Source organism: Crocuta crocuta, unplaced genomic scaffold (assembly GCF_008692635.1).
Source record: "Crocuta crocuta isolate KB4526 unplaced genomic scaffold, BGI_CrCroc_1.0 scaffold273, whole genome shotgun sequence".
In the NCBI taxonomy this organism is placed as follows: domain Eukaryota; kingdom Metazoa; phylum Chordata; class Mammalia; order Carnivora; family Hyaenidae; genus Crocuta; species Crocuta crocuta.
The window spans coordinates 3,855,282-3,882,444 of record NW_027529425.1 but is presented as its reverse complement, the minus strand read 5'-3'; the positions used below and the strand labels follow the sequence as shown (position 1 = coordinate 3,882,444).

Genomic DNA, 27,163 nt, shown 5'->3' with positions numbered 1-27,163 from the left:
CACCGTAAAGGCTTCCGACGAGCAAGGCAAGCCCCAGGTAAGGCCCAGGTGTGGCTCAGGTGTGGCCGGCAGCCTCAGCCGCCAGCCTGTCGAGGACAGGGTACCGGTTGCCATCCCGGTCCTGCCCCTCCCGCAGAGGCCGGCTGGGAGAGCTTGGGCCAGCCGCTGGGGCTCTCTGGCCTCCTCTCATCTGTGAAATGGGCATGCTGATTCCAGAGCAGGATGTGTGTGAGACATCGTGCAGGCGCTCTGGGAACGGGGGTGTCGTCGAGAATCTGGTCACCTTCATCTGGTGACCCTGGGCTGGCATCACTCTGCCACCCACCTGACAGTAGTCCTCCCTTTCACTTATGGAGCCTTCTTCTAGACCCAGCTGTGCCCCGAGACCCAGGGGGCAGCTAACTCCTCCAGAGGCTTAGCTGTGCGATGCCGGACAAGCGCCTTCACGTCTCTGGGCCTCATCCCTGTCTGTACAGCAGGCTGTGGGTACAGTAAGGATCCGATGGTGCCTGATAACCCCGTAAAGTGCTCGGGGTCATCCCTATCTCACCAGTCAGGGGAGGCTCCGAGGAGGGGACTTGTGGGCCCGGAGCCTTTGCGCACAGAGGAATAGAAGCTGGAAGGGTAGTGGGGCGTGTGTGTGGACAGGCAGGCCCTGCAGGTGGAAGGAACCACGTGGATGAAAGATGGGGACGGAGTCGACTCACTGTGGGGGAGGGGGAGCCACAGGAGGCTGGGTGTGGCTGCTGTGTCTGGAGGCTGTGCAGGGTCTAGGTGGGGGGAGGGGGCGACGGAACGGTTTGGAACCGGCTGGGACGGGGGAGTCAGGGCTCTGAGCAGGTCCCGGGCTCCCCCCAACCTCATCCAGAGCCAGCCGTAATAAAGAGCTCTTCCTGCTGACAGCTCCTGGAGTGGGGCCAGGCGGCTGAAGCCCTGGTAGCCTTTATCCCACCCTGCTGGCTGGCCTGGGGCGTCCCCATTCGGGGGAGACCCCATCCTGGAAGCCTGGCTCCCAGCCACTCCTTTGATCGCGAGGTCTAAGGGTGTGGGGTTCCAGGGCGTAGCATAACCCACGGCAGACGAGGGTGGCTGAGGAGGGACACGCTGTGTGACTGGGCCTCCCGCTCCTCTGAGCCTCAGCCTCCCCTCCCGGTCACCGGTCACCGTGCGGATCTGGGGGGAGCTGGGGCCCATCCGTGTCCACCCCTCCCCCCATCTGCTCAGAACCTCGTGGGCTTCTTTGCCCTCTTCGGAGACAACTGCGGTGTCGCCTGTTGATTTGATTTGGCTGCTGTCGTTTTTCCCCAAGGGGCGGGGCATCCGTCATCTTCTCCGTTTAACTTTGACGTTTGACAACAGCGCTTGAACGGAGGCAGGCGCCGTGTGCTGGGCCGGCGGGAGCGGAGACGGGCTGACCCTGCGTCCTGGCGGCCTGCCGGGCAAGGGCCTTCTCCTCTCCGGGCCTGAGCCGTTCCAGGGGCCTATCTGTCCCCGGTCAGCACCAGGCTTTGACACCTTGTGCTGGAACCTGCCCCAAGGTGGCTTGGTAATCCCTGTGTCCCCGGTGGCTGTATGTAATATATGACTGCGACCCACCTTCCCCGGGGATTTCCCCCCCTCCCCACCACTCACCTGCCAGCTTCTTCATCACTAAAAGGTTCTAGGGGGTGGAGGGAGCCCCAGTCCCTGCAGGAATTAGAGGAGGTGATGTAGACAAAGGGGAGATACTGAGGAGTGGTGACCCCCGTCCCTCGGCGATCTGCAGAGCCCAGCCGTGCCCGGCGCATCCCTCCGGCTGGCCCTGGACGGCAGCCCACCCGGTACCCTCACCCGGCCCTGGGGAGGCCACCCTCCCTCCCTGGCTACGTGTGTCCCGGGCAGGCCCCGCGCTTCGCTCTCTGTCTGGTTCTTGGCTGCAAGTACCGGTTGATGGGAAGATTCTAATGGGCTTTAAGTTAATAAGTTGGGGATAAATGAGGTTTGAGCTCCATAGGAAGCAGATGGCGCGGCTGCCGTGGCCCGAATCGGCCTCTCTGGAGCAGCGACGGGCGGGAGGAGGGGGGGATGGAGGGGCACTGGGCTCTCTTTATCCTTCTCTCTCCTCCACCGTTTTCTTAAGAAAATTTTCAACATAAAGTAGATCCGAAGGAATTGTGCAGTGAGCAGCCATATGCTCGCTGTCTGCATTTGCTCTGTTAGCTTTCTGGGACAACTGCCCGTCCCTCTGTCCCCCTCACCAGCCACCAACACGTCGCGCTGTTTTTAGTGCATTCAATGTCAGTGGCAGACGTCAGTAAATTTCACCCCTAAACATGCAGGTCATTAGCCAGAGGTCAGTGTTTGGTTTGGGTTTGGGTTTTTTGTTTGTTTGTTTTGGGGGGAGTTGGTTTGGTTTTTTTCCTGTTTTTTTGTTTTTGGGGTTTTTTTTGTTGTTTTGGGGGGTTTTTTGTTCTTGGGGTTTTTTTGTTTTTGTTTTTGTTTTTAGGCAAAGTTCACAGTGACAAGCACAAATCTAAAGTAGACACTTGCAGAGTACAGATGTGCACACTGCGTAAACAGCCAGAGCTCCACCGAGATAGGGAGCTTCGCCCTCGCCCCAGACAGTGAGTGCCCTGTGCCCCTCGCCCTTCCCAAGGGTGGTCACCATCTTAATTACCTCAGATCCATGTTGCCGAGTCTAGAACCTCGTATGAGTGGATGTGAGTCCCTTTGGGGTCAGCCTTTTTCACTGAAGGCAACGCTCTTGAGATTCCTCATAGCTACTGGGGTATCAGTAGTCCTTTTTATTGCCGCGTAGCTTGCCACGGCGTGGAAGGACTCGGTCTGTTTGCTCATCTCCTGCTGATGGATGAGTGCCCAGGCTGTTGCAGGATTTTACTCTTGTGAATACAACTCTTAGGGGTCTTTTTGTGGATATTAAATTAGCTTATTTTTTAAAATTTTTTAAAGTTTATTTACTTATCTTGAAGGAGAGAGGAGAGAACGCGAGCAGGTGAGGCCCAGAGAGAGAGAGGGAAAGAGAGAATCCCAAGCAGGCTTAATGCTGTCGGCGCGGAGCCCAACATGGGGCTCAAGCTCATGAACCGTGAGATCATGACCTGAGCCAAAATCAAGAGTCGGATGTGTAACTGACTGAGCCACCCAGGTGCCCTGACATTAAGTGTATTTTAAAGCTTATCTGAGTCCCTCTTACCCCCAAAACAAGACAGGCCCCCTCTGTGGCTGGACGGGGTAGGATAATGCTTCAATTCACCCACCGATCTTTGGCTAGGCGCTTCTCCCCAGACGAGGTCACCATGGCGGGCTGTGGCAGTCTGCGGCGGTCCTGCCCCCCGGGATGGACAACGGATGGCTAGGCTGGTGGCTGTCATCATTGCAGTGGTGAGAGTTATTCCAGAAAGCCTCACTTGGGCCCAAAGTGTCTCCCTCAAGGTGCCTGCAGGGCGACACACACCTGGAGGAGAGGGTCGGATAGACCACTAAAAATAACAGACCCAGGGCACCTGGGGGGCTCAGTCAGTTAAGCCTCCGACTTTGGCTCAGGTCATGATCTCACAGTTTGTGGGGTTGGGCTCTGTGCTGACAGCTCAGAGCCTGGAGCCTGATTTGGATTCTGTGTCTCCGTGTCTCTCTGCCCCTTCCCAACTAACACTCTGTCTCTTTCTCTCTCTTTCTCAAAAATAAATAAACATTTAAAAAATTTTTAAAGAAAGAAAGACCCCAGGGCCCCCAGGGAAAGGCTTCACCCTAAGGCAAAGGTCAAATGTAGAGTTTTGCCAATGAAACACAGCATCAGGTCGAGCACAATCTCAAAGGTGCCACTGTCTCGGGGAAAAGACATGGCTAAGAAACACTCCAGGCCATGCGTGAAACTCTTAAAACTCTCACTAGATGGAAAGGCTTCTAAGAATCTTGAAACTTACCCTCTCTCTGCCCGACCAGCAGGCCCCTCAACTCTTAAGTGCCTTGTCCCATTGCCCCAAACAAATGTCACAAACAGACATGTGTGTGTGGCTTTTACGCAATGGAGCGCACTGTAATTGGATGCACAGGGAGCCCCCAAAGTTTTCGAAGGAATCATATCAGCTTGGACTGAGTAGAGGGAGCCAAATCCCCGCTGGTAGGGCCCAAGGCACAGCGAGCCCACTGGACCCCACTCCCCCTTCTCAGCCCTTCCTTGACAGCAGGCAAGGGGAAGGAAACAGGCAGAAGAGGTCAGCTGGGTCAGAACACTTAAGGCTTTGAGGTTTTTTTTTTTAATGTTTTATTTATTTCTGAGAGAGAGAGAGAGACAGTGTGAGCAGGGGAGGGCCAGAGAGAGAGGGAGACACAGAATCCAAAGCAGGCTCCAGGCTCTGAGCTGGCTGTCAGCACAGAGCCTGATGCAGGGCTCGAACCCACGAACCGTGAGATCATGACCTGAGCCGAAGTCAGACGCTCAGCTGACTGAGCCACTCAGGTGCCCCCGGGCTTTGGGTTTTGATCGCTGCCAGCACCGAGGAATCATGGGAGTTCAAGAGCTCACTGTGTCCGGGAGGGCAGAGCAGCAGAGCCAAGAGGCCCCAGAGGAGGCCCTGGGAGCCCTCCTCCTCCTCCTCCTGAAAGCTGCCTTTATTTATTTATTTATTTATTTATTTATTTATTTATTTATTTATTTATTTATTTATTTATTTTTGGAGCCTCTGAGGCCGTTTACAACAGCACTTGGACCTTGCCCAGCGAGGGCCCTGCTCACTCCATCCACGCAGCAGAGCCCGCCACAGCCTCCCCCTGCACCGAGCTGGGGGCACTTCCCGGCCCGGGTGATGGAGCCGGAGTGCTGCAAGTCCCTGCCACAGCCCGTCACCCACCCCCTGCCGGGACCTTCATTGGTGGTGTTCTGCATCCTGGCAGACAGCTTTTCTCCAAGGGAGGGCGGCTCACAGGGTTGCCTTTTCTGGCCCACCGCTCAGCCCCCAACAGAGGCACCCAGGCCACTACAGGCCCACGAGACTTTTCCGGGCCTCACCCTGTGACATGTAAACCGGGTGAGGATGCTGGCGCCTCCAGGGGAGCTGGGAGATTTACGCCAAGCATTCACCAGGCACCCGTGGGTGGGGCCTGCCTGTCTTTCCTCAAAGTGGGCGTGAGGTTGGCCTCAGAAGGTTCGTGAAGCTCATGGGCGGGAGACCTGCGGCATGGTGCAAGGCAGGGTGCAGACATTTGCCACAAGGTCCCTGGGCAGAGGACAGTGTAGCCCTCAGAGAAACGGCTAAAGTTAACAAGTCAACGTATCCGGTATCCACGGCCATGATGGTGCCGTGTAACAAACAGGCCGGTGGCACACAACAGGAAGCATCTATGGCTTCTGCGTGTTGGGTGGCCGGCTGGGTGGCTCTGCTGGCCCTGGCTGGCTTGCTCCCAGGCTGTCGGGAGTCCAAGGTGGCCTCGGCTGCATGCCTGTGCTTCCCATGCCTCCTGTCTCTCAGGGGACCGGCCCGGTGGTGCCGAGGTGTAAACGTTCATATACAACTAGGGACATACCCACTGCCAGTGTGAGTCACCTACACACGTGCAGAGTACTCGACAGGGAGTCTGCCGGCTCTTCAGGGGAGCTGCTGCCTTGAAGACAGGGTGCTGCGTGCCGTGCTGAGCGGGCACTTCCGGGGGCCGACTGCGATGGCATTCCTCGGCCTCGGCCTTTGCTGGTGTGTGTGTGGGCCCCACTTCCTCTGTCCCACCCCACAGAGCCCACAGCTGGAGAGGCGCCGGGCGAGACTCCTGACCAGCTGTGGGGATGGCCGGCCCCTCTCAGCTCGGTGACCTCCTCAAATGACCCATTCCTCCTGCCGCTGATGACCCCTCAAGCCCCCGCAACATAGCCCTGGCCCCCCTCCCCACCACACATACACAACCACCAACCCCAGCTCAGATCCTTTGGACACTGGGCAACTTCAATCGCACACCCAGACCTTGGCCCTAATCTACACCCCACGGTGTTTCCCATTTTTCCAGACCAGTGCTCCTTCCCCACCCAAAATTCTCAGATCACGTGGTGCCGTCAGGAGCCCGGGCTGGAGAGCATGGGAACCTGGCAGGTGAGGCAGACCAGGTGTCTGCCCCTGCACATAAACACGTTTTGTTGTTTTTTTAATTTTTTAATGTTTATTTTTGAGAAAGACAAAGAGGGACAGAGCACGAGCAGCGAGGGGCAGAGAAAGAGGGAGACAACGAATGCAAAGCAGGCTTCAGGCTCTGAGCTGTCAGCACAGGGCCTGATGCAGGGCTCGAACTCATGAGCTGTGAGATCATGACAAGAGCCAAAGTCGGACACTTAACCGACTGAGCCACCCAGGCACCCCTATGCTCCCCCTTTTTAACACAAACGGTTTCATACACTGCACACTGTATTAATCGGAGTCTCCTGAGAAACAGAGCCAATAGAATGTGTGTGTGTGGTGGAGTGGGGCTATTTAAGGAATTGACTCACATAATTATGGGGGCTAGCAAGCCCAAAATCTGCAGGGTGGATCGGCTCGCTGGGGACCCAGGAAGAGCTGATGTTGTGGCTGAAGTCCAAAGGCTGTGTACTGGCAGAATTCCCTCCTGCTCAGGCCTAATCATCTTTCTGGTCTATTTGGGCCGTCAACTGATTGGGTGGGGCCCACCCACATTACGGGGTGCAAACTGCTTCACCCAGAGTCCACCCATTTAAGTGTATACCTCATCCAAAAACACTCTCACAGAAATATACAGAATAATGTTTAACCAACACCTGGACACCATGGGCCAGCCAAGTTGATGCATACAATTAGCCATCATATTTCTTGGCACTTTTTTTTTCTTTTTTCTTTTTTCTTTTTGACATTTATTTATTTTTGAGAGACAGAGCATGAGCAGGGGAGGGACAGAGAAAAAGGGAGACACAGAATCGGAAGCAGGCTCCAGGCTCTGAACTATCAACACAGAGCCGGACGCGAGGCTTGAACTCATGAACTGAGAGATCATGACCTGAGCCGAAGTCGGATGCTTAACCGACTGAGCCACCCAGGAGCTCCCCGCCCCTTTAAAAAAAAAAAAAAACTACACAGTGTATCTTATAAATTGTTCCACATCAGTATAGGTAGAACTGCTTCATTCTTCTTCGTGATTGCACAGTACACCACCATATTCTTGTACATTTAGGTTGCTTCCAATCTTCTGGTGAAATGATTTCTGAATTTAAAAATTTTGACTGATGGGCCAAATTTCCCTCCATAGAGGCTGTACAAATCTGCACTCTACCCCCATGTGTGTGAGGGCCTCTTGCTCTCGCCTTGCCAAGCCTGACTTCAAACTTTGGTTTTTGCCTACATGATAAGGGGGAAATAGCCTCCCATTATAGCTTTAATCTGTATTTCTCTTAGTAGGTGTAGATTTGGGCAATTTTTCGTATGTTGAAGTCACTGTCGTTTCGTTTTTTTCTTTTGTAAATCGTCAGCTCACGTACTTTGCCCACCTTTTCTAATGGTTGCTCAATCTTCTCCACTTTGATTTACAGGTGCTTTTAATATATTAAGGAAGTAATACTGTCGTATATATTGCAAATATGTTCCCCACTTTGACATTTACCTTTTCCATTTTTTCATAATGGGGTTTTCCCCGCACACATTTTATATTTTTAACGAAATCGTCAAAGGTAGTGGTCTTTTCATGAATGGCTTCTGAGTTTGGGGTCTTATTTAGAACATTCTTTCTATAAGATGATTAAAAACAAAAATCTGGAGTTTTTCCTTGTTATGTTGCTGGTGGTGGAGGTTGGGTTTTAGCTCCCTTTGTCGGTGCTTACATTTGGGTGACTTCTAGAACTACATTCTGTCCCCATGATTGCTTCGTCTCATCAAAGTCTAGCCCACGCTGCTCTCAGTCCAAGAGCTTAGTTTTAGCCTCGGTATCTTCTTCTTTTTTTTCAGTCTTTTCTGGGCTCGTTCTCGCAACTCCATTTGCCCGTATGAATTACAGTTTATCTAATTCCAAAAGAAGGACATCTTGCTGTTATTTTTACTAGGATGATGTGAGATCAGAGGATTGATTTAGAGAAATGACATCTTGGTCACACTTTCAGTCTTCCTGCTGAGAAACGGGGCGACAGGGAGGGTCTTTCTGTGTATTTATCTTCTTCTGGGTACCTTGCAAAGGTTTTTCTTTCTTTTCTTTTTTTTTAATGTCCCTTTATAAGTTTTTCGTATAGGTATTGAATATTTCTAATTAAGATTATTCCAAAGGGGCGCCTGGGTGGCTCAGTTGGTTGAGGTCATGCTCTCACGGTTTGTGAGTTCGAGCCCCACGTCAGGCTCTGTGCTGGGAGCCCAGGGCCTGCTTCAGATTCTGTGTCCCCCTCTCTCTCTGTTCCTCCCCCACTCGTGTTCTGTTTCTATCTTTCTCTCTTTCTCTCTCAAAAATAAATAAAACATCTAAAAAAAAAAAAAAAAACCCAGGAACCCTCTATTTTCTGTCCACTGATTGTTCTATCTAGATTCTTTTCTCTTCTGATAGCAGGTCTTCTGTTCATTTATAGGTTCCCAGAAAATCATTTCACCCATTTTTTGGCTTGGTTTGGTTTCTTTTTAATTCCAGGGCCTCAATGCGAAGTGTCTTGTATTCCTGCCCCTTTCCTGTTTCTGTGTCACTTACCAGGCCAACCTGGTGGTTCCATGGCGTTGGAAGGACCCCAGAACCACACCGCCTAGTGAGGACCGCAAGTCTATGTGGTCACGTGGTCTTTCACTGGCTTTCCTGAGTTTTTCAAGTGTGAGAGTCACGCTGTCTGTCCCCCACCCTGGCGACTCTTCCTTCTCCACGGAACCGGGAGCTTCACAGTGTTTGGCTCTTACAAAGCACATCTTCCTACACAAAGCCTTTTCTGTATTTAGAATGACTTCCTTGGGCTAGGTTTTCTGGATCAAAGGGTAGGCACGTTTTTTAGGACAATTTACTTTCCAGAAGGGGTTGTTCTAGTTTGCACTCCCACCAGCCACGGAAGATTTTAAAAACCTAGGTCACCTCACGCTTTTTTGGAAACACTCCGGGGGGCTCCCCCACCTGCCCACTGCCAACAAGACCACCCCCCCTCTCAGGCTGGTTTCTGCCCTGACTTCACCTCCCATCTCCCACCAGAAGGTTCCTCCTCCCCTGCTCCCCCTACACTGACCTTCTTTCTGCTCATGACTATAATGGGCTTTTTCTGGCTCCAAGACTTTGCTGTTCCCTCTGTCCCAAACATCCTTACCACAAACCTCCCCACATGGGCTCCTTCCTGTCACTCAGGTCAGGCATCACCTTCCCAGAATGGCCCTCCCTGCCCACCACATCCCCACGGTCACACACTATTCCATCCTTCTGTCCTAGTGTCTTGCAGGCATTGGGCGCTTCCGGAAGTGACTGCGTGCTTGCTGGGGACAGACACCCCATGGGGAAAGGGACCCCGGTGTGTCCTCTGTATCTAGAACAGTGTCTCACACACCCTGAGTAATTTTTTTTTTAAGTTTATTTTTTTTATTTTGAGAGAGACAGAGCAGGGGAGGGGCAGAGAGAGAGGGAGAGAGAGAATCTCAGGCAGGCTCTGCGCTATCAGCACGGAGCCTGACACGGGGCTCGAACTCACGAACTGTGAGATCACATAACCTGAGCCAAAACCAAGCTTAGCCGATTGAGCCACCCAGGTGCTCCCCGAATAATTTTTATTTCCCCCCAGGAGAGCTCGGCCTGGGTTCCTGCGCAGACCCTTTCAAAGCTCCAGACCCATGGGAAGCACGAGGCTCGTTTACTTTAAGACGAATTGCTTAGAGCAACTGGCCATCTCCCCTAGTCCCAGCAGCATCAGGCAAAGAGCAGGGGGAGCGCCCCGCCCTGAGTGCACACCGGAAGCCTCCCCTGCGCCCCTTCACTTCCTCAGTGCAGCCTTATTCTCCACTCAACTCAGTCCACCCTTCAGACAAATATTTGGTTCTTACTGTATGCCATGCACCCCACTGGGTGCTGACGATCCGAACAGAAATAAAGCAGGGCCTTACTCCCAGGGGGCTGGGGGGCGGACAAGGCTTTGAGAAAAGGTGCCAACCACAGTGCGGGCTCACCCGCATCTCTGGGGCTTCCTGTTTGGTGGCAGGGGTGGGTCTCAGGGCAGGAAGAGGAGCAGCGAATCTGGTAGGAAGGGACAGGAGGCGTCCAGGTAGGGGCCTGGCAGGTGCACTGGCCGGTGTGTCTTCTGATCCCATCCTGGTGGCTGGTTCCCGAGTGGGCGGGGGGCTCACCTAATTCCCTGGGACACAGATCCCAGCCCGGGAAGGACCACCTCCCGCCTGGTTCCTATTGTCACCTTGCAGCAGGGCCCCTTTCCCTGCATGGAAACCCCCCATCGCTGGCTGATTTCCTCTGCCAGGGCCCCAGGGGACTCCTCTCTGTAATGTCTCCTGAGGTTCCACAGCCTCTCTTAAAACCACGTTACAGAAAAATAAACCAAGTCTCAGACAGAGGTACAGGAGCTGGGGTCCTGAGCCCTGCGAGAGGATTATAATTCCATCTACCTAGTCAGGGTCTGATCCCAAGGTCAGGGGAGGAGAAACCCTACAGAGGGGGAGGGAGGACCCAACGAAGAAGCAACACAGAGGGCAGCGGCAATCCTTAGACCTCACGGTCTTCAGCCCCACGGACTCCTACTCATCCTTCAAAACTTTGAGTCTGGCCGCCCTCATGACCTGTCCGACCCACTGACCTGGGCACTTTAGGCCTGCCCCCCAGCTGACCCAGGGCAGAGGAGCGGGGAAGGGGGTTAGTGAGCCTGGGCATCCACGCGGGGAGGTGGGCATGGAGGTGAGGGGCTAGATCAGCCTCAGGTCACNGCAGGACCGGGAAAGGGGAGAGTGGCCGGTGGTCCCAGGCCATCTCCAGGTCCGGGAGCCACCTCCTTTCCCAGACAGGCCCAAAGGGTCCCTCCACCTGAAGTTCCTCCCTGGACCCCCTCTGCCCCGTCACAGCTCTTCCCCGGCCAGCTGCCTCCTAGTTCTTGGAAAAGCTGCTGTAATAGGCAGGGCCTGTGCCCAGGGGTCACCTCGTGGTGGCCTGCGGAACCTGCCTTTCGCCTGGGGGCACAGGCCTGGGAGCCAACTTTGTTGCTGATAGGACTGGCCAGGCAGAAGGAGCCCAGCGGATGCAGGGTGCCGGTCAGCCCTGAGACCTGCAGAAGCCAAGGCCGGGGAGAAGGTGGGTCTGGGCTGAGGGAGCCACCAGCCAGCGCCATGGCCAGTGCCTTCACCTCTCCACCAGCGGCTGTAGGAAAGGGGGGGGGGTTGAATCCCACTTTCCCGTGGGCAGAGCCGACAGGGAGGAGCTGGGGCAGTCTGGAAAGCTATGCTGACCTCCAGCAGGCCTGGGCACAGGGGACCAGGGCCATCCTAGGGTGTCCAGCTAGCCAGGGCTCCTGACCCATGACTGGTGCGAGGCCTGAAGAGGGCCAGCAGGCCAGCTCTCCAAATAGAATCCAGATCCCTCGTGGCCTGTGGAGGCAGAGCACAGCTCCTGATAAGGAAGGGTCAGCTTGGCCCTGGGGCCAGACCCCCAGCCCTCACGGCCCCAGAGCCCGTTCAGAACCTGTGTCTGCTCGGCCACAGCGGAAACGAGGGTGCCAGAGGTGGTCACAGCACTGCAGGGGCTCCGATGCGGGCCCCACAACCTCTGGTCTTGGTGGCTCTCTGAGCGAAGCGGGGGTATGAGCTGGGCTTTCTGGACCACTGGGGTCAGGAGCCTTCTCCCGCCTGCTGTGTCCCGATGCAGGGGCTGTGCGTCTTCACACACACACACACACACACACACACACACACACACGTGTGCAGCCACACCTTTGACGATCCAGCCAATCCTCCTTGGTCATGAAGTTCTTTCTCCCCCTCCTCATCCACAACGAGGAAGGAGGGAAACTGAGGCCCAGGGGTGGCCCATTGAGGAGTGACTAGTGACCTGATGGCCAAAGAAACGAACTGTGTCCTCTCAACTCCTCCCCAGGGTGGACATCAAGGGCTTCTGGCAGAAGGGGGGGAGGAGCAGAGAATGCGTGCTGTCTCGGATTTTTAGACCCACGTGCATGTCCTTAAGTTTTAACTAAAGAGGAACAGGAGAGGAGGGATGGGTCAGGGACGATCTGAGGCTCCAAGGCTGTGGTGTGGAGTTTGAGGGGGCCGGGGAGGGATGAGTTGGAGACCTAGGCCAGGAGAGGTGGAGACCGGCCACCTCAGCGCACCTCCCCCCCACCCACTCTGTCACCCGGTGAGGTCGTGCCCACAGGGACAGCCCCCAGGAGGGCCCGGAGGAGCACACGGGGACAGTGGCTGAGACAGGTATCGCGGGTGGCAGCTGCCCGCATCACCGAGGAGCCAGAGGGAGCAGTGGGGCCGCCTCCTGGCTCGATGCTGAGCACGTCCGCCCTCCCAGGTGGCGTGGCCAGGGCACTGCGTCTTGGGAACCTTTGCAGAACACAGGTCAGGATTTCAAGGTTTGGGGATGGGCCCCTGTCCTGAGCGCTGTATTGTTGTAGACCACCGCTCTGGCCCCTTCCAGGGAGGCTGGGAGGGCGGAGCCTCCTGTGCAGAATCCTGCCCAAGGCCAGGAGCAAGGCCATGGTCACTCCAGCCGGGCCCAGCACTGTCCTAAATCCTCCTGGGTACCCCCCACCCCAGCTCCAGATGTAGCCAGAGGCCCAGGACTGGGGGGCACCTAGGAAAAGCACTGAGCCTGCAGGGGGTTACACCTGCTTCCCAGCCTCCAGACAGAGAGGCCTGCGACCCTCTGCTCTATGCTCGTGGGTGCCCATCAGCCCGGGCAGTTTCCCCCAGGCCCCAGATCAGCCTGGAAGCAGCACGGCTCCGGGATCCAAGGCCCCAGTAGAAACTCAATGGAGAGCTAGGAAAGGGGGAGACACACGGGGCCAGCAGGAGGTGCTCAGTGACTGGAGGCTGGGAGCTGATAAACTGAGGCAGGAGAGCGGGAGAAAGTGAGACCAAACAAGAGCAGGTGGAGGTGGAGTGTGGTGGCAGGCTGACCTCAGAGGAGCCTGGAGTGGCCCCAGCACGTGGGCTCCCTGGGAAGGGGCTGCCTCCTGGCTTCTGCTGTGGGCTCTCCCACACGCCCCTGGGGGGCCGAGGTGCCACACTCCGTGCTGGTGCTCTCGCGTCCAGACGCCTCTGTGGCCAATCCTCTGAGGGGAGCGTGCACTCAGATACACAAGTAAATGTTGTTACAAAAACAAATGGATGGGGCGCTGGCTGGCACCGTAGGCGGAGCAGGAGAATCTTGATCTCAGGGTTGTGAGTTCGGGCCCCATGCCGGGTGTAGAGATTACTTAAAAAGAAAAACTTAAGGAGCGCCTGGGGGGCTCAGTCGGTTAAGCGTCCAACTTTGGCTCAGGTCATGATCTCTCAGTCTGTGGCTTTGAGCCCCGCATCAGGCTCTGTGCTGACAGCTCACAGCCGGGAGCCTGTTTCGGAGTCTGTGTCTCCCTCTCTCTCTGCCCCTCCCCCACCCATGCTCTGTCTCTCTCTGTCTCAAACATAAACTATAAAAATTTTTTAAAAAATAAAAACTTAAAAAAGAAGGAAAAACTGGTAACTCTTTTAGGGAAAGAAAACAAGACTCCATCCACTCAGCTACACACACACAGTGTTGCCTACAGAGGCACACTGAGGGTGTCTCTCCATTGTGGATAAATTAGCTTCTTCCTTTCTTCTAAATTTTTAAAAAATATTTATTCATTTTTTAAAAAAATTTAATACTTATTTTTGAGCAACAGAGCATGAGCAGGGGAGGGGCAGAGAGAGAGTGGGAGACACAGAATCCAAAGCAGGCTCCAGGCTCCAATTGTCAGCACAGAGCCTGATGCAGGGCTCGAAACCATGAACCGTGCGATCGTGACCTGAGCCCAAGTGGGACGCCTAAGTGAGCCACCCAGGTGTTCCCAGCTTCTTTCTTTCTTTTAAAGATAAGGGCAGTTGGGGCACCTGGGTGGCTCAATCGGTTAAGCCTCTGACTCTAGATTTCAGCTCAGGTCATGATCTCACAATTCTTGGGTTCAAGCCCCGTGTCATGCTGTGCACTGACAGGGTGGGGCCTGCTTGAGATTTCCTCTCTCCGTCTCTCTCTCTCTGCCCCTTACCTGCTCACTCTCACTCTCTTTCTCTCTCTCAAAATAAACTTTTAAAGAAGAGGCAAAACTAATTTTTTAAAAAAAGGGTAAATGTAGTAGACTTGAATTGAAGCGAGGGAAACTGAGGGAAGATCAGAGGAAGGACTTCCCTGTCACAGAAGGTGGTTGGCCCCGGAATAGAGGACCGCAGTGGTTCAGCGTGTCCCACAGGCCTCGGTTCGGTCCCGGCTGCCCTCCTCAGTGAGACTGGGGGGACGGGATGGGTGTCACCCTCACATTCCCGCCGGGCTGTACATGCATGAGGCCGGGCACCCCTCGCGGAGGGAGACGCCGAACACAGCCTCGGGTGGGGTTGGCTGTTCTGACTGGCGCTCCACCCCCAGACTGTTGCTTCGCCCGTCGACTCCCCTCCGAGGTTCTGCTGCCACCGCACTCGGGCCGCTGCCCTGGGCTCCCTGAGACACGCAGGGGTGCGGCGGTGGCCCAGGGAGCCCCCTCGCCCGCTCAGCCTGCCTCCCTGCCTCTCTCCGCAGCCATGGGCTCCGTGGGCAGCCAGCGCCTCAAGGAGCCCAGCGTGGCGGGCACCCCGGACCGGGGTGTGGTGACGAGCTTCAGCTTCGACAGCTGCCAGCTGGAGGAGGAGGTGGCCGCAGGGACGGCTCAGGGCCGGGACTGCCGGCCTGGGGGTGCCCCGGTTTTCCCGGACTCTGGTGAGTGAGGGTGTGGCCTGGCCCAGTGGGGATCGGAGCCCTGGGGAGGCACCCTGGGGGGGGGGTCTCAGAGTGCAGGACCCAGGGTGTGTGGGGATAGATCGTGTCTGCCGCTGGGACATGCAAGCTCCTGTCTCCAGGCCTGCGCCCCGACACAGTGTGTCCAGCGCAGGTCAGGGAGCCAGGCTCGGGAGCCTCCGTATTAATGTGGGCTTCCATGCCCCTGGGCGGGGTGGGGTGGGGTGGTGGAAGGGTGCACCATGGGTCATGCACAGCCCTATAGGGCTTCCGTCTGGAAGTGACATGTGTCCCTTGGGTCACATTCACTGGCCTCCCTTCAGTGGAGATGGGAAAGAGGATTGATGTGAGGTTCAAAGACTTGACTGTCGTCCTGGCTGTGTGACCTTAGGCAAGGGCCTGAACCTCTCTGAGCTTACTTCCCCACATTGAGGGACTAGGCCAGTTGCATAGGAGATCAGACTTGCAGGGTCGAGGCTGACACTGGACAGGTTTGGGTTCAGCCCCAGCACCCCCGTCCCTCGCCTGCTTGGGGACCGTGGGCAGGTTACCGTTGTCAGCACTTGGCTTATGTCCTCTAGGAAAGGGGAAGGGGACTGGTACCACCCTCCGTGTGGTGCCAGTAGAAGCCTCAGAACATTGCCTAGGGCTGTCCTATGCTCAGGAAGCCCCTGCAGCCACTTATTTTGGGGTGGCTGTAGTTTTCTGCCAGCACCACTGTAGGCTTGGAAATAGGGGCTTATTTTCTGGTTCCGTCCCCTCTCTCTGCAGATGGGATGCAGAGGTCCTGCCAGCCGAGCCCTGCAGTGGGTAGGAATAACCCTCCTGCTTCCCTGTGCCTGGGTGAGGCCAGCTCCAGGCCCCTTCCCCCTGGTGCCAGACGTCCCCCCCTCCCCCGGGTGTGGCACTAGATAGCATGTGGCCATAGAAATGGATGGTGGCCTGGGCTCTGTGCTGACAGCTCAGAGCCTGCAGCCTGCTTCATATTCTGTCTCCCTCTCTCTGCCCCTCCCCCACTCATACTTTGTCTCTTTCAAAAGTAAATAAACATTAACAAAAAAATTTTTTTTGAAGTGGATGGTGGCCATGGCAGTTGTGATTTTAACTATAGTAGCCTTGGGGTGCCCTGGTGGCTCAGTTAAGTGTCTGACTTCGGCTCAGCTCATGATCTTATGGTTCATTGGTTTGAGCCCCAAGTTGGGCTCTGTGCTGACAGCTCAGAGCCTGGAGCCTGCTTTGAACTCTGTGTCTCTCTCCTTCTCTCTCTCTTCCCCTCGCCTGCTCTTTCTCTGTCTGTCTCTCTCTTTCTCTGTCTCTGTTTCTCTCTCTCAAAATTAAATGTTTTAAAAAAATTACCTGCAGTAGCCTGGTGATGGTGGCTGGGTCAGTTAGGGTTCAGCCAAGAAACAGAGCCAGTAGGAGATATGTAGACAGAACAGATGGGCGCAGAGAGATGTGGATATACACACACGCACATGGATTTATCACAGGAAATCAGCATCTACAGTGGAGCCTGGCTACGCAGTCTGAAGTCCGTAAGGCAGGTGCTCAGGAAACCCCAGGGGCGTGAGCTGTTTAGGATCTCCGCTCTGGAAACACCTACATGTCTTGCCTGATTAGGCCAGGCCCACCCAGGGTAATTTCCTTTTGATTAACTGAGAGTCCACTCAGGAGGGACTTTAATCCACAAAATCCCTTCAAACAGCACGTTGGCACCTCGGTCAGTATCTGACTGAACAACAAGGGATTATTAAAAAAATTTCTGTATCTTCATTTATTCTTGAGAGAGAGAGACAGGGTGTGAGCAGGGGAGGAGCATGGAGATGGAGACACAGAATCTGAAGCAGCCTCCAGGCTCTGAGCTGTCAGCACAGAGCCCGATGCGGAGCTTGAACGCATGAACTGTGAACTGAAGTTGGACGCTCAACCGACTGAGCCACCCAGGTGCCCCAAGAAGGGACTATTTTAGCCTGCCAAGTTGGCCCATAAAATTGACCACCACAGTCCACCCCTTGCTCACTTGGCTCCCATACACAGCTCCATAAGCCATACTTAGTTTCTAAGTAAAGACACTAACAAAGTCACACTGCTGCCTGGGGCAACGCAGCTAACCAGAAACACACTGACTCCTTCCTGGGAAGATGCAAAGTCCATGTTCGCACCTCTCCTTGGACAGCTCGGAACGTAAATACTGAGAAGGGACGTTACATGAACACGTCTTGGATTCAACTCTAAGGTTACAGAGAACAAAACGTGAGCTCCGGGTTAATACACCTGCACAAACATTCATGTCAAGATAAGGAAGAAAGAAATACGCATGACAACGAAATGTTTTGGTGCTGAGGCGGGTCACGTGGTCCTAGCTGGCATTATAACTATCTTTCCGCGCTACCCACTCCTCGCGCCCTTGGCCCCCAGCACCTCAGCGGGCCATGGTTCTTTGCCTGGTGGGCTCACCCAAACCTTCATTCCTAACAGCTACAACTGGACGGTGGTTGTTTTCCACTGACTTCAGTCCTGGGGACTGGAAGTCCTATGAGGTGCCCTGAGGAACCTCTTGTGATCCAAGCATGCTCATATTCCATTCTATTCTGTTCTGTCCCCACGGGCAGCAGCAAGCCCATCTCCCCATGGTAGTCAGGGTGACCCACCCCAGCCAGGACAGCAGCCCCCTTCTCTGCCTGTTGATTCAGGGTCAGGAGGGGCCCAGGGAGGCCCATGGCCGTTTGCTCCCAGGTCAATGGGATCATCGTGTCTCTGGGTAGAAGCATTTCTCCTTTCGGAACCAGGACCCCCCCTCTGGGCCGGTGACCTCGAGTCATAGGGGTGGGAAGCAGGCATGCTGCTAGCAGGTCTCTGCAGGTCATGGTGAGTGGTCCCACGGCCGCCCATGCCCCCTGGACACCTGGGTGCTGACAGGGAGATCGCCCCACGTATTAGACACCGAGTTAGAGCATATACAGCTGCCTGGAGGCTGCCGCCTTAGCTGAGTCTTCCGACACCCCTTCCACCATTCTGTCAAGCCAGCTGCTTGGTGGCCATGATCGTGATGGCCGTGGGTGGTTGCCGTGACTGGGGCAGCTCTGGCCTTGAAGGTGGATAGTGGCCGCGATGCTGGTGGATGTGGGGGTGGCGACCATGGTGTCGATGGACTGTGGATGTGGGGATGGCGGTGCTACAGTAAACTGCGGTCCCAGCGTGGCGGCAGTGGCTTTGAGGGGCCTGTCCACCTCTCAGCTGCTGCCTCTGGGTTTAGTGGTAGAGGAGCCGGTGCCCGATGACCGCTACCACGCCATCTACTTCGCGATGCTGCTGGCCGGCGTGGGCTTCCTGCTGCCATACAACAGCTTCATCACCGACGTGGACTACCTGCACCACAAGTACCCAGGTGGGTCCCCTGCGGTCATGCCCTGCCTGCCACAGGCTGGCCAGCACATGCAGCTCTGGGCCACCACCCTCCCGAAACCCTGCAAGCAGGCCTCTGTGTCCAGAAAGCTCATTTTACTCAAGTCCTCACTCAGCTGCAGATTGCTGGGTGACTCTCGGCAGCCACTCACCCTCTCTGGGCTGTCAGCTGCTTTCAGGCAGAGTGAGGAAGCATCCCCTGGTGAGGGTGGGGGCAGAGAGTGGGACTGCCCCTGAGCACCTGCCACTGGCTGGCCCCCTGCAGGGACCTCAATTGTGTTTGACATGAGCCTCACCTACATCTTGGTGGCGCTGGTGGCCGTGCTCCTGAACAACGTGCTGGTGGAGAGACTGACCCTTCACACGAGGATTACCGCAGGTACGCTGTCCCCAGGCTCCCAGCGCTCACGCGTCCCGCCTACCACTCACCTCCCTGGTTTCCCTCCCACTCATGCTCCCCACCTGGAAAATGGGCCCGCATCCCAGAGTTCAGTGTATGAAAACAGGGTGCACCATGTGCTAGCATGACAGCCGCACCGGGGGAGGCTTTGTGCACCCTCCATTGTGTCCCGGGGCCCAGTGTGCTCTTCCTGTCCCTTTCCTCTTCATGGCGATCCAGGGTCAAGGCCCAGCCCACATGGTGCCTCCTCCAGGAAGCCTTCCAGGCACCCCTTCTAAGATGTCTAAGGTGTCCTCAGCCCTCCCAGCATAAAGGGGAAAAGGCAGAGAGGGTACTTCTGACCTGGCTCTCCGGGAGGGGTGGGACGAGGGGAGCCCCCAGCCTCATGTGCCCTCACCTCTGGCCTCTCGTCCCACAGGCTACCTCTTGGCCTTGGGCCCCCTCCTTTTCATCAGCATCTGTGATGTGTGGCTGCAGCTCTTCTCTCATGACCAGGCCTACGCCATCAACCTGGCTGCTGTGGGCACCGTGGCCTTAGGCTGCACAGGTAGGAGCCTGTGCTAGGGGTGGAGGGGAGCGGGGAAGGGGGGCTGGGGCTGAGCCCCTGAGTGCCCACTCCTGGCTACGCCATCCCTGCCCCGGCTGCCTGCAGGGGCCGTAACAACAGCAGGTGACGAGTCCTCCGTGCCGGTACCTCCCTGCCTGCGTGCCCCACATGCGCGCTGACACAATGCCTGCCACATCCGCGGGCACCCTACACACACACACACAGACACGTACACGCTGTGCACATGATCGCATGCCCCCGCATGCCCCATGGACACAGAGGCAGCCCCCCCCCCTTCTCAGATACAAACTACACTTCAGGAACTCTCCTGCTGGTGCGAGCACGCCACTGTGTTTCTCCTGGGCACTGGCTTTCAAAGTCGTATTTCTAACTTTCAATTTTGAAACTATTTCAAATCTATGGGACAGGTGCAAGAACAGTATAATAAACTCCCACATGCCTACCACCAGTTGATAACATTTTGTCGGATGGGCTCTCTCTGTCCCCCGCCCCCCGTTTATATACACAGATATGTGTACATTTCGCCCCTGAATGCATATAAATGTAAAATAATCTATGTTTTCCCTTTAAACCGTTTGGGAGTTATACGCAGACATCATCACGTGTCTTGCCTACATATTAACGCTGGAGGGTGTGTTATCTAAAAGCATATTAATGCTGGAGGGTGTGTTATCTAAAAGCCGAGGTGTTTCTTCCGTATCCATATTACAGCTGCCCGAGTCGGGGATTGAATGCTGGTGCGATGTTATCTACAACCCATCTGCGCATATTACCTGTCGCCTTGGTAACGTCCTTTAGCGTTCTCTTTTTCTGACCCAGGATCCCATCCAGGATCCCATCCTGGGTTCGTCTCTAATCCCCTTTAATCCCGAAGGGTCCTCAGGTTTCCTCTTCCACGGCCGTGACGTTTGGAAAGGTCCAGGTTTGTTGTTTTGTATTCTTCCAAGCTCTTCTTGAGCGAGAAGAAACCCACTTCACATTACGAGCCAGTGAACACGTGTGTGAGTGTGCTGTTTATCAGTGAAATCAAGGCTTCTGGAAACAATGTTCTTGTTCCAGGCTTTGTCCTCGGGTCTGTTTTGTTCTGTTCCATTTGCTTAAAAAGATGTTTTCCCAGTGTGACTGCTCCAGGGTGTCCGTGTAGACCACGGATGTGCCAACCTCCAGGGTCCGAGCTAGTGAGTCTTTTCCCTGCTTAGACCCAGTGCTGGTTGTGACGAGAGCAGTGAGGCTCTAGAAGCCGGCTGGCCCCGAAACCTCAGCAGCTTCACAGAACAAGACTTATTTCCGGTTCTCGCCACATGTCCCGCACGTGGGTGGGAGGCAGGGCCCCACACAGTCACTGGGAGTGGGACCGCAGCGGTAACGGTAAAAGGGCGCCTTCGGTCACTGCCGCTGGGGGGAAGACACACCCCAAGTCCATGTGGGCTTTTCATGCCTCGGCCAGACGTGGGGCACGTTGTCCCGTGCATGTGTCATTGGCCGAAGCCAGTCACGCGGCCTGACCAGCCGCGCATGCACAGTCTGGTGGACAAGGTGCTCAAACCAAATCTCCGTGCTGCCTGTGCTGTTAACATCTGTTTCCCTGCACCCTCACCAACGTGTGCCCTTGGACTTGTGAATTTGGTTGCAAGCTGACAGGTGATGGGTGGCATCTCACGGTGACTCCTCTGTCTGTCCCCCAAGTGCAGCAATCCAGCTTCTATGGCTACACGGGGATGCTTCCCAAGAGATACACGCAGGGCGTGATGACTGGGGAGAGTAAGTAGCAGCAGACCCCCCCGAGGGGACCCCCAGTGATGCACCACGGACCTGGCGTGGGGGCCGGTGACCACCATCTCCCCACGCCTGGCTGGTGGGGGGCACGGACTCCCAGCGGGAAGGGACATGGCCGTGATGCAAGCACCTCTCTCCAAGCATGCAGTCTTTGTGCAAGAAGCATGCACGTGTCCTAGCGGAGGTCTGGGGTGACCTGGCATGCCCAGTGTCTGTGTGCTGTGTGCACATATGTGCCGGGGTCAGCCTGTCCAAACCGTGATGTCCAGCACCCCACTGTCCTCGGAGCCCCAGACCCATGAGCTGACCCCTGCCCAGCAACTGCCACTTGGCTTCTCAGACTCACTTTCCCAAGCACCCTGGCCCTGTCCTCCTGCCCCTGGTCAGTGAACGGCACCCCCGTGTTCACACTGGAGACTTACCCGGCACCCTTAGACTTGCCCTACACTCCAGCCCTGGCCTCGGGGGCCAGCCTCCCTCTCACCCCGCCGCCCCTGCCCACACATCAGGCCTCCCTTTGAAGCACCTTCCTCCAGATGTTCCCAGTCCTCCTGTCGGTGGGTGGGCCAGGGTCAGCAGCGCCATCCAGGTAGAAAGCTGGGCCCATTTCTCATCTTCGAGGTACTCGGCGCCCCCTCTCACGTGGTGAGGTTGGCCCAATATCCCCAGGACTCCCAGCCTCAGGTCTGCGGGGTTTGGTTCCAGGAAGCATGGGGCAAGCAGGTCACCTCTGCACGTTTTCTCACGGAGATGAGCGGTGCATAACTGGGGTGCTTTATGCAGTCGGGGGCCCCACACCCCGGGAGCTGGGGGCCATGGCCGCCTCTGCCAGACACTGCCCAGCGGCTGGTGGTCACACTCCACACCCACATCCTGCCTGGGGCCTCCTGCCCGCCATGACCCTGCTGCCCTCCCTCGTGACCTCACAAGCACAGCTCATGCCAGCCCCTGCCGGGTGTGCTGCACCCACCCCGGCGGTCGCCTGCCCCCACCATCACGCGTGGATGTTAGCATTTTAACGCGACTTCTTTGCAGCCAACCCCACCGAGCTCTGGGAAGGCAGGGCTATGTCCCCTCTGTCCCCACTGTGTCCTCAGGGAGGGACCGGGCCAGGGCGGGGCTGGGGCAGGGCCAGGGCCGAGCTGAGGGCGCTGAGTGGCGCCCTCCCGGCCGTAGGCACGGCGGGCGTGATGGTGTCCCTGAGCCGCATCCTCACCAAGCTGCTGCTGCCAGATGAGCGGGCCAGCACACTCATCTTCTTCCTGGTGTCGGCGGGCCTGGAGCTGCTCTGCTTCCTGCTGCACCTGCTGGTGCGGCGCAGCCGCTTCGTGCTCTACCACACAGCGCGGCCTCGCGACAGCCGCCCGGGCTGCAGGGCCGGCTACCGCGTGCACCACGACGTCGCCGCGGGGGACGTCCACTTCGTGAGTCTGCCGGGCCCGCCCCCACCCGGCCCTGGTTGTGGTCTCCACCACCCTGCGGCCTCGGGCTCCTTCCCAAGAGGCCTCTATTCTGTGGACCCAGGGTTCGTCCCCGTCCCGTGGCACCGTGTGCGCGTGGCCTGAGTCCCTGCTGGCAGGCCGCCCGGAGCAATGATGGGTGGGGGTGCGCCCTCTAGCGGCAGCAGCGAGGATGGTGGCGCGGGCCCTGGGGCCCCGGGTGGGAGGGGCCAAGGCATGGAGTCCTCCAAGAGGGGGTCCGCGGGGTCCCCCTCCCCCGGTTCTGTATGCGAAACACTGCCGTGAGCTCAGATGCAGACCGCCAGGCCATATGCCGTGTCACGGTGCTGGGATTATGCCCACGGCGGAAACGGGGCCTCGCAGTGGCCAAGGAGGCTCCCCAAGAAGTGGCTTCTGGGCTGAAACCTGAGCCCTGTGGAGGGGAGATGTGAAGTCCCACAGGAAGAGCATTAGGGACAGAGGGAAATACATCTGCAAAGGCTCAGAGGCAGATGGGGCTCGGTGTGTCTGACGGACCCCATCCAAACCCCACTGACTGCTGTTTGATCCTCCCTCCAGGAGCACCAAGGCCCAGGCCTGGCCAACAGCGGGTCCCCGAAGGACAGCCCGGCCCATGAGGTGACCAGCCACAGCGGGGGAGCCTACACGCGCTTCGATGTGCCTCAGCTGAGAGTCACGCGCAGCTGGCCCTCCTTTAGAGGTGGGGCGGAGGGCGGGCAGGGCGGCGCTCTGCGCATGTCCGGTGACGCCGCGGCTCCGTGGGCCTCACGCGCGGGCCCGTGCGGGGCGGGGCAGACGCTGAGGCCTCACGCGTGGCCTGTTCCCCCGCAGCCCTGCTGCTGCACCGCTACGCCGTGGCCCGCGCCATCTGGGCCGACATGCTGTCCATCGCCGTGACCTACTTCATCACACTGTGCCTGTTCCCGGGTCTCGAGTCCGAGGTCCGCCACTGCGTCTTGGGCGAGTGGCTGCCCATCCTCATCATGGCCGTGTTCAACCTCTCCGACTTCGTGGGCAAGGTAGGCCTGCAGCCCCTTCTGCGCGTCTGGGGGCGAGGCGGTGGGGGCCGGAGAGCCCCCCGGGGAGGGGCGGTCCATGAGCTGAGCACGCCCGCGTCTCCCGAGTGGGGAGGGCGGCGGCCGAGCGGTGACACGGCCCGGCTACCGTGCAGGGCATCTTCGAACTGTCTGTTGGCTGTCCCCACAAAGTCCGGTACCCGCTATCATCGTGTGTCTCTGCTCGGAGCCAGCAGGTCCTTGGGGCAGGCCTCCAAAGACAGCACAGGAAGTATTCCCACGGGGCAGGAGCACTTGGAAGGGGCCAGGAGGATCTGGGCACGGTGCTCTGTGCTGTGCGCAGCACAGGGGTGGGGGTCGGGGCTGGAGTAAGGTCAGGGCTCCCATTTCTGGGGCAGGCCGGATGTGGGTCTTTTCCAGATGAAGGAAGAAGGTGAGGTTCAGAGAGGGAAAGCAGTTTGCTCGAAGTCATGCAGCTAAATCTCGTTCGTGAGAGAGCAAGGCTTAGTTAGCAGGCTCAGCTCCCAGCCCTGTGACTTCCTGCTGTGGGAGATGTTGGAAGGTGACCCTCTGGGCCTCGGGTCGTCAACTTCCCAAACAGGGTCAAGAGCCCATCCTGCAAGGGTACAGTGAGAAATGAACAGGAGCGATCCGTGCGGTGTTTAGAAGGGTACTTGACCCGCAGCAAGGAGCGTGTGTTGCTGTGACATGGGATTTGGTGGATTTAGTGGTGTGGTCCCAGCTGGATCAGGACCGGGGTGCAGCCTGAGCTGGACGTGAGGGGTGGCAGGCTCGGTAGAGGGAGGGGGTCGACGTGCTGCGCTCCCCACAGATCCTGGCTGCTCTGCCCGTGGACTGGCGGGGCGCCCACCTGCTGGCCTGCTCCTGCCTGCGCGTGGTCTTCATCCCTCTCTTCATCCTGTGCGTCCATCCCAGCGGCACACCCGCCCTGCGCCACCCAGCCTGGCCCTGCGTCTTCTCTCTGCTCATGGGCATCAGCAACGGCTACTTTGGCAGCGTGCCCATGATCCTGGCAGCGGGCAAAGTGAGCCCCAAGCAGCGGGAGCTGGCGGGTAAGGCCCAGCACCCCGCTGCCCGGCGGGGAAGTCAAGGCCCACAGAAATCACGACCTGGAGTGCATTTGAACTCCAGGATCAAGTCAGTCTCAGGGAGTTTGTAGGTCTGAGCGTGTTTGTCAATTATTTATTCCTTCATTCGTCCCACAATTACATGGTGAGCCCCTCCTGTGTGCCAGGAGCTGTCCTAGGTGCTGGGGACTCGGTGGCCTCGAAACAATGCTCCCTGCGCTTGTGGGGCTGACAGTCCAGAGGTGACAGGTGACCGTGCATGTAGTATGTTGAGTGGTGGTAATAGGACAGAGGAAAAATAGACAAATAGGATGTGGGAGTTGGGATGGGGAGTTTGCAACATAAGCGGAGCAGTCTGGGAAGGCTCCCAGAGGAGGTGACCTTTGACCGCAGACCTGGAAAAAGTGGTGAGGGACACATGACAGTCCTAGGGACTAGCCCGTGGGAAAGCCCAGAGGCAGAGCCGGCGGTGGGAGGGGCCGCCAGGGCAGGGGGTGGGAGGGCCGAGGAGGGACTGGACCTTAATGTGCCTTAAGACCCCCTCTGGTGCTGCTTGGATAGTAGGGTGGGGACAGGCTGGGGCGGGGAGGGTGTGAGGAGATGCTGCACCCGTCTGTCCATACCACAAAGCAGGGGGGCCCTGACAGGGCAGGGTGCCTCTCCTCTGGGGGAAAACGGTGGATTCTGGATCTGTTTTGCTGGGAGAGCCCACGGGGCCAGCCGATGGATTGGGAGACCGGGTATGAGACAGGGGTCGGGAGTCCAGGAGGAGCCCCCAGTTTGGGGCTGTGGCGAGAAGCTCAGGTTGCTGTCTGTGGAGATGGTAAGGGGCTTGTGGGGGAAGGGGCCCTGGAGTCTGTTCTGCGCACAGTAGTTCAAGAAGTCCCGCGAGGCACCCTGGGCTGTCAGTGCCCGGGAAGCACGTGGAGGTGGGGGGCAGGAGATGGAGAAGCAGGCAAGGCCCTGGGCACCCGGTGTGCTCCCGAGGATCTAATAGCCCCTCAGGTGGCTGCCTCTGTACCAACGGGCCTTGGTCACTGCCTCCAGAGGCTTGGGTACCAGGCCTTTGTTGAGGCCACCAGGTTGGTCCGCGTGGGTTTGGCCACCGTGGTCCTCTGAGCGCCCCTCGCCACCCCTGCCCCCTGCCCCCACCCGCTACCTCAGGTCCAGTCTTGTCCGCAGGGAACACCATGACCGTGTCCTACATGACGGGGCTGACGCTGGGCTCCGCGGTGGCCTACTGCACCTACAGCCTCACCCGGGACGCCTACAGTACCTGCTTCCACCCCTCCACCAACACCTCCTCCCTGGCTGGCCTCTGAGCCGGGGCTGCCCCCCACCTCAGGCCCGGACTAGGGGCCCCGAGGCCCGAGGCCCCTTCCCCACCCCTGCCTGCAGTGCCTGCGGGGCCCCGGCCTCCCCCTGTGCCAGTAACGCCACCCTCTGGGTCCAGCCGTCCGTCATTCTGGCCCCAGGGTTCTGCTGAGCCCTCTGGCTACCCAGGGCCGCCCTGGGCCGCCCAGCACTGTGCTCTGCGTTGTGTCTTGAGCCTGCCCTTCACCCTCCGTGTCCAGTGGCCCCACCTCTCGCCAGGCCAGTGCTCTCTGGGGTCACAGCCATTCCCAGCCAGGAGAGCAGACTGCCAGTAACCCCTCCTGGTGACCCTCACCCATGGCCCCGGACCCCAGCCCCCCTTCACCAGGAGCCCCTCCTCATGAACATAAGAGGTTCACAGTAGAGAGGGCCTCTCCCCGTCTGTTTGTAAACACTGGTTCTTCCAAACAAAATGCATTTGCCAAGAAGGAATCGTAGCCCTGGGTCTGAATGGTCTCAGCCCGCGGTCTCCGCTCTCTGACCACAGCTTCTACACCTGCCCGGGCACGCCCACCCCGCATCGAAATCCCTGTGCACCTGGCACACACCTGATGCCAGGGCCCTGGTGGTCTGTGCCTGACGGGAGCCTGTCAACTTCTCTGTACCCCTTGTCTGTCTGTGACACCAGAAGGGGGCACACCCTGGTTGAAGTCTCTCTCAGACTTCGATCCTCACCCAGGGGGCCCCAGGGAGGGATGTGAGGCGCTGGCAAGTAGAGAGATGCGGGGGTCCCTCCTCAGCCGGGACCCTCGAGCTCCAGGCTGGCCCAGTGCCCTGAGCAGAGGAGATTCTGGAGCGTCTTGCCAAAGACAGGCTTTTCTGGGGAGAGGACAGTCTGCCCTGCCACGCCCACAAACAGCTACAACCACCCGCCCTTCTGTGTCCTGTCCACCCGTCTGTCCACTAACTGTACCGCACCAGCCATTAAAAGATGAAGAGAGAAACTCCCCAACTGCTGCCTTGGAGTAGCGTCTGTGTGGGTGGGGGTTGCCCCCCCCCCCCGGAGTAGTGTGGGTGGGGGAAAGGGTCCTGGCGGCTGGGACGTTCCTCTTGTCATCTGGAAAGTGGCCCTGTCCACACCCAGGCCTGGAGTTTGTTCAAAGAGGGTGGATGGGGATGGGTCAATCTGGTAGCAGCAGGGGCTCCCTGCACCTGGTATGGGGGGTGAACGGTGGCCCGGGAGCTGGAAGCATTTG

The 27,163-nt window shown here is 57.5% G+C and overlaps 1 protein-coding gene across 2 annotated transcripts; it reads left to right on the top strand.

The window, feature by feature from the left end:
• The first annotated feature begins 18 nt into the window (after positions 1-18).
• SLC29A4 (solute carrier family 29 member 4) lies at positions 19-26,919 on the top strand. 2 transcript variants are annotated; one of them, XM_077758581.1, is made up of 11 exons: positions 19-37; positions 14,686-14,862; positions 18,137-18,268; positions 18,551-18,664; positions 19,104-19,232; positions 20,940-21,014; positions 22,206-22,453; positions 23,048-23,189; positions 23,321-23,508; positions 24,338-24,578; positions 25,776-26,919. In XM_077758581.1, the coding sequence occupies exons 2-11, from the start codon at positions 14,688-14,690 to the stop codon at positions 25,913-25,915; spliced, it is 1,584 nt and encodes a 527-aa protein (XP_077614707.1). In that variant the 5' UTR covers positions 19-37; positions 14,686-14,687; the 3' UTR covers positions 25,916-26,919. The 2 variants fall into 2 exon arrangements, with proteins under 2 accessions (XP_077614707.1, XP_077614706.1); XM_077758580.1 differs by lacking the exon at positions 19-37 and adding an exon at positions 11,144-11,220.
• Positions 26,920-27,163: the final 244 nt, after the last annotated feature.

What these genes read in the sequence shown, in the direction of transcription:
- SLC29A4 (XM_077758581.1), top strand. Translation starts at nt 14,688, where the DNA reads ATGGGCTCCGTGGGCAGCCAGCGCCTCAAGGAGCCCAGCGTGGCGGGC. An exon ending in CCCGGTTTTCCCGGACTCTG is followed by an intron (nt 14,863 to 18,136) that starts GTGAGTGAGGGT and finishes CTCTGGGTTTAG; the next exon opens with TGGTAGAGGAGCCGGTGCCC. An exon ending in TCACACGAGGATTACCGCAG is followed by an intron (nt 18,665 to 19,103) that starts GTACGCTGTCCC and finishes CTCGTCCCACAG; the next exon opens with GCTACCTCTTGGCCTTGGGC.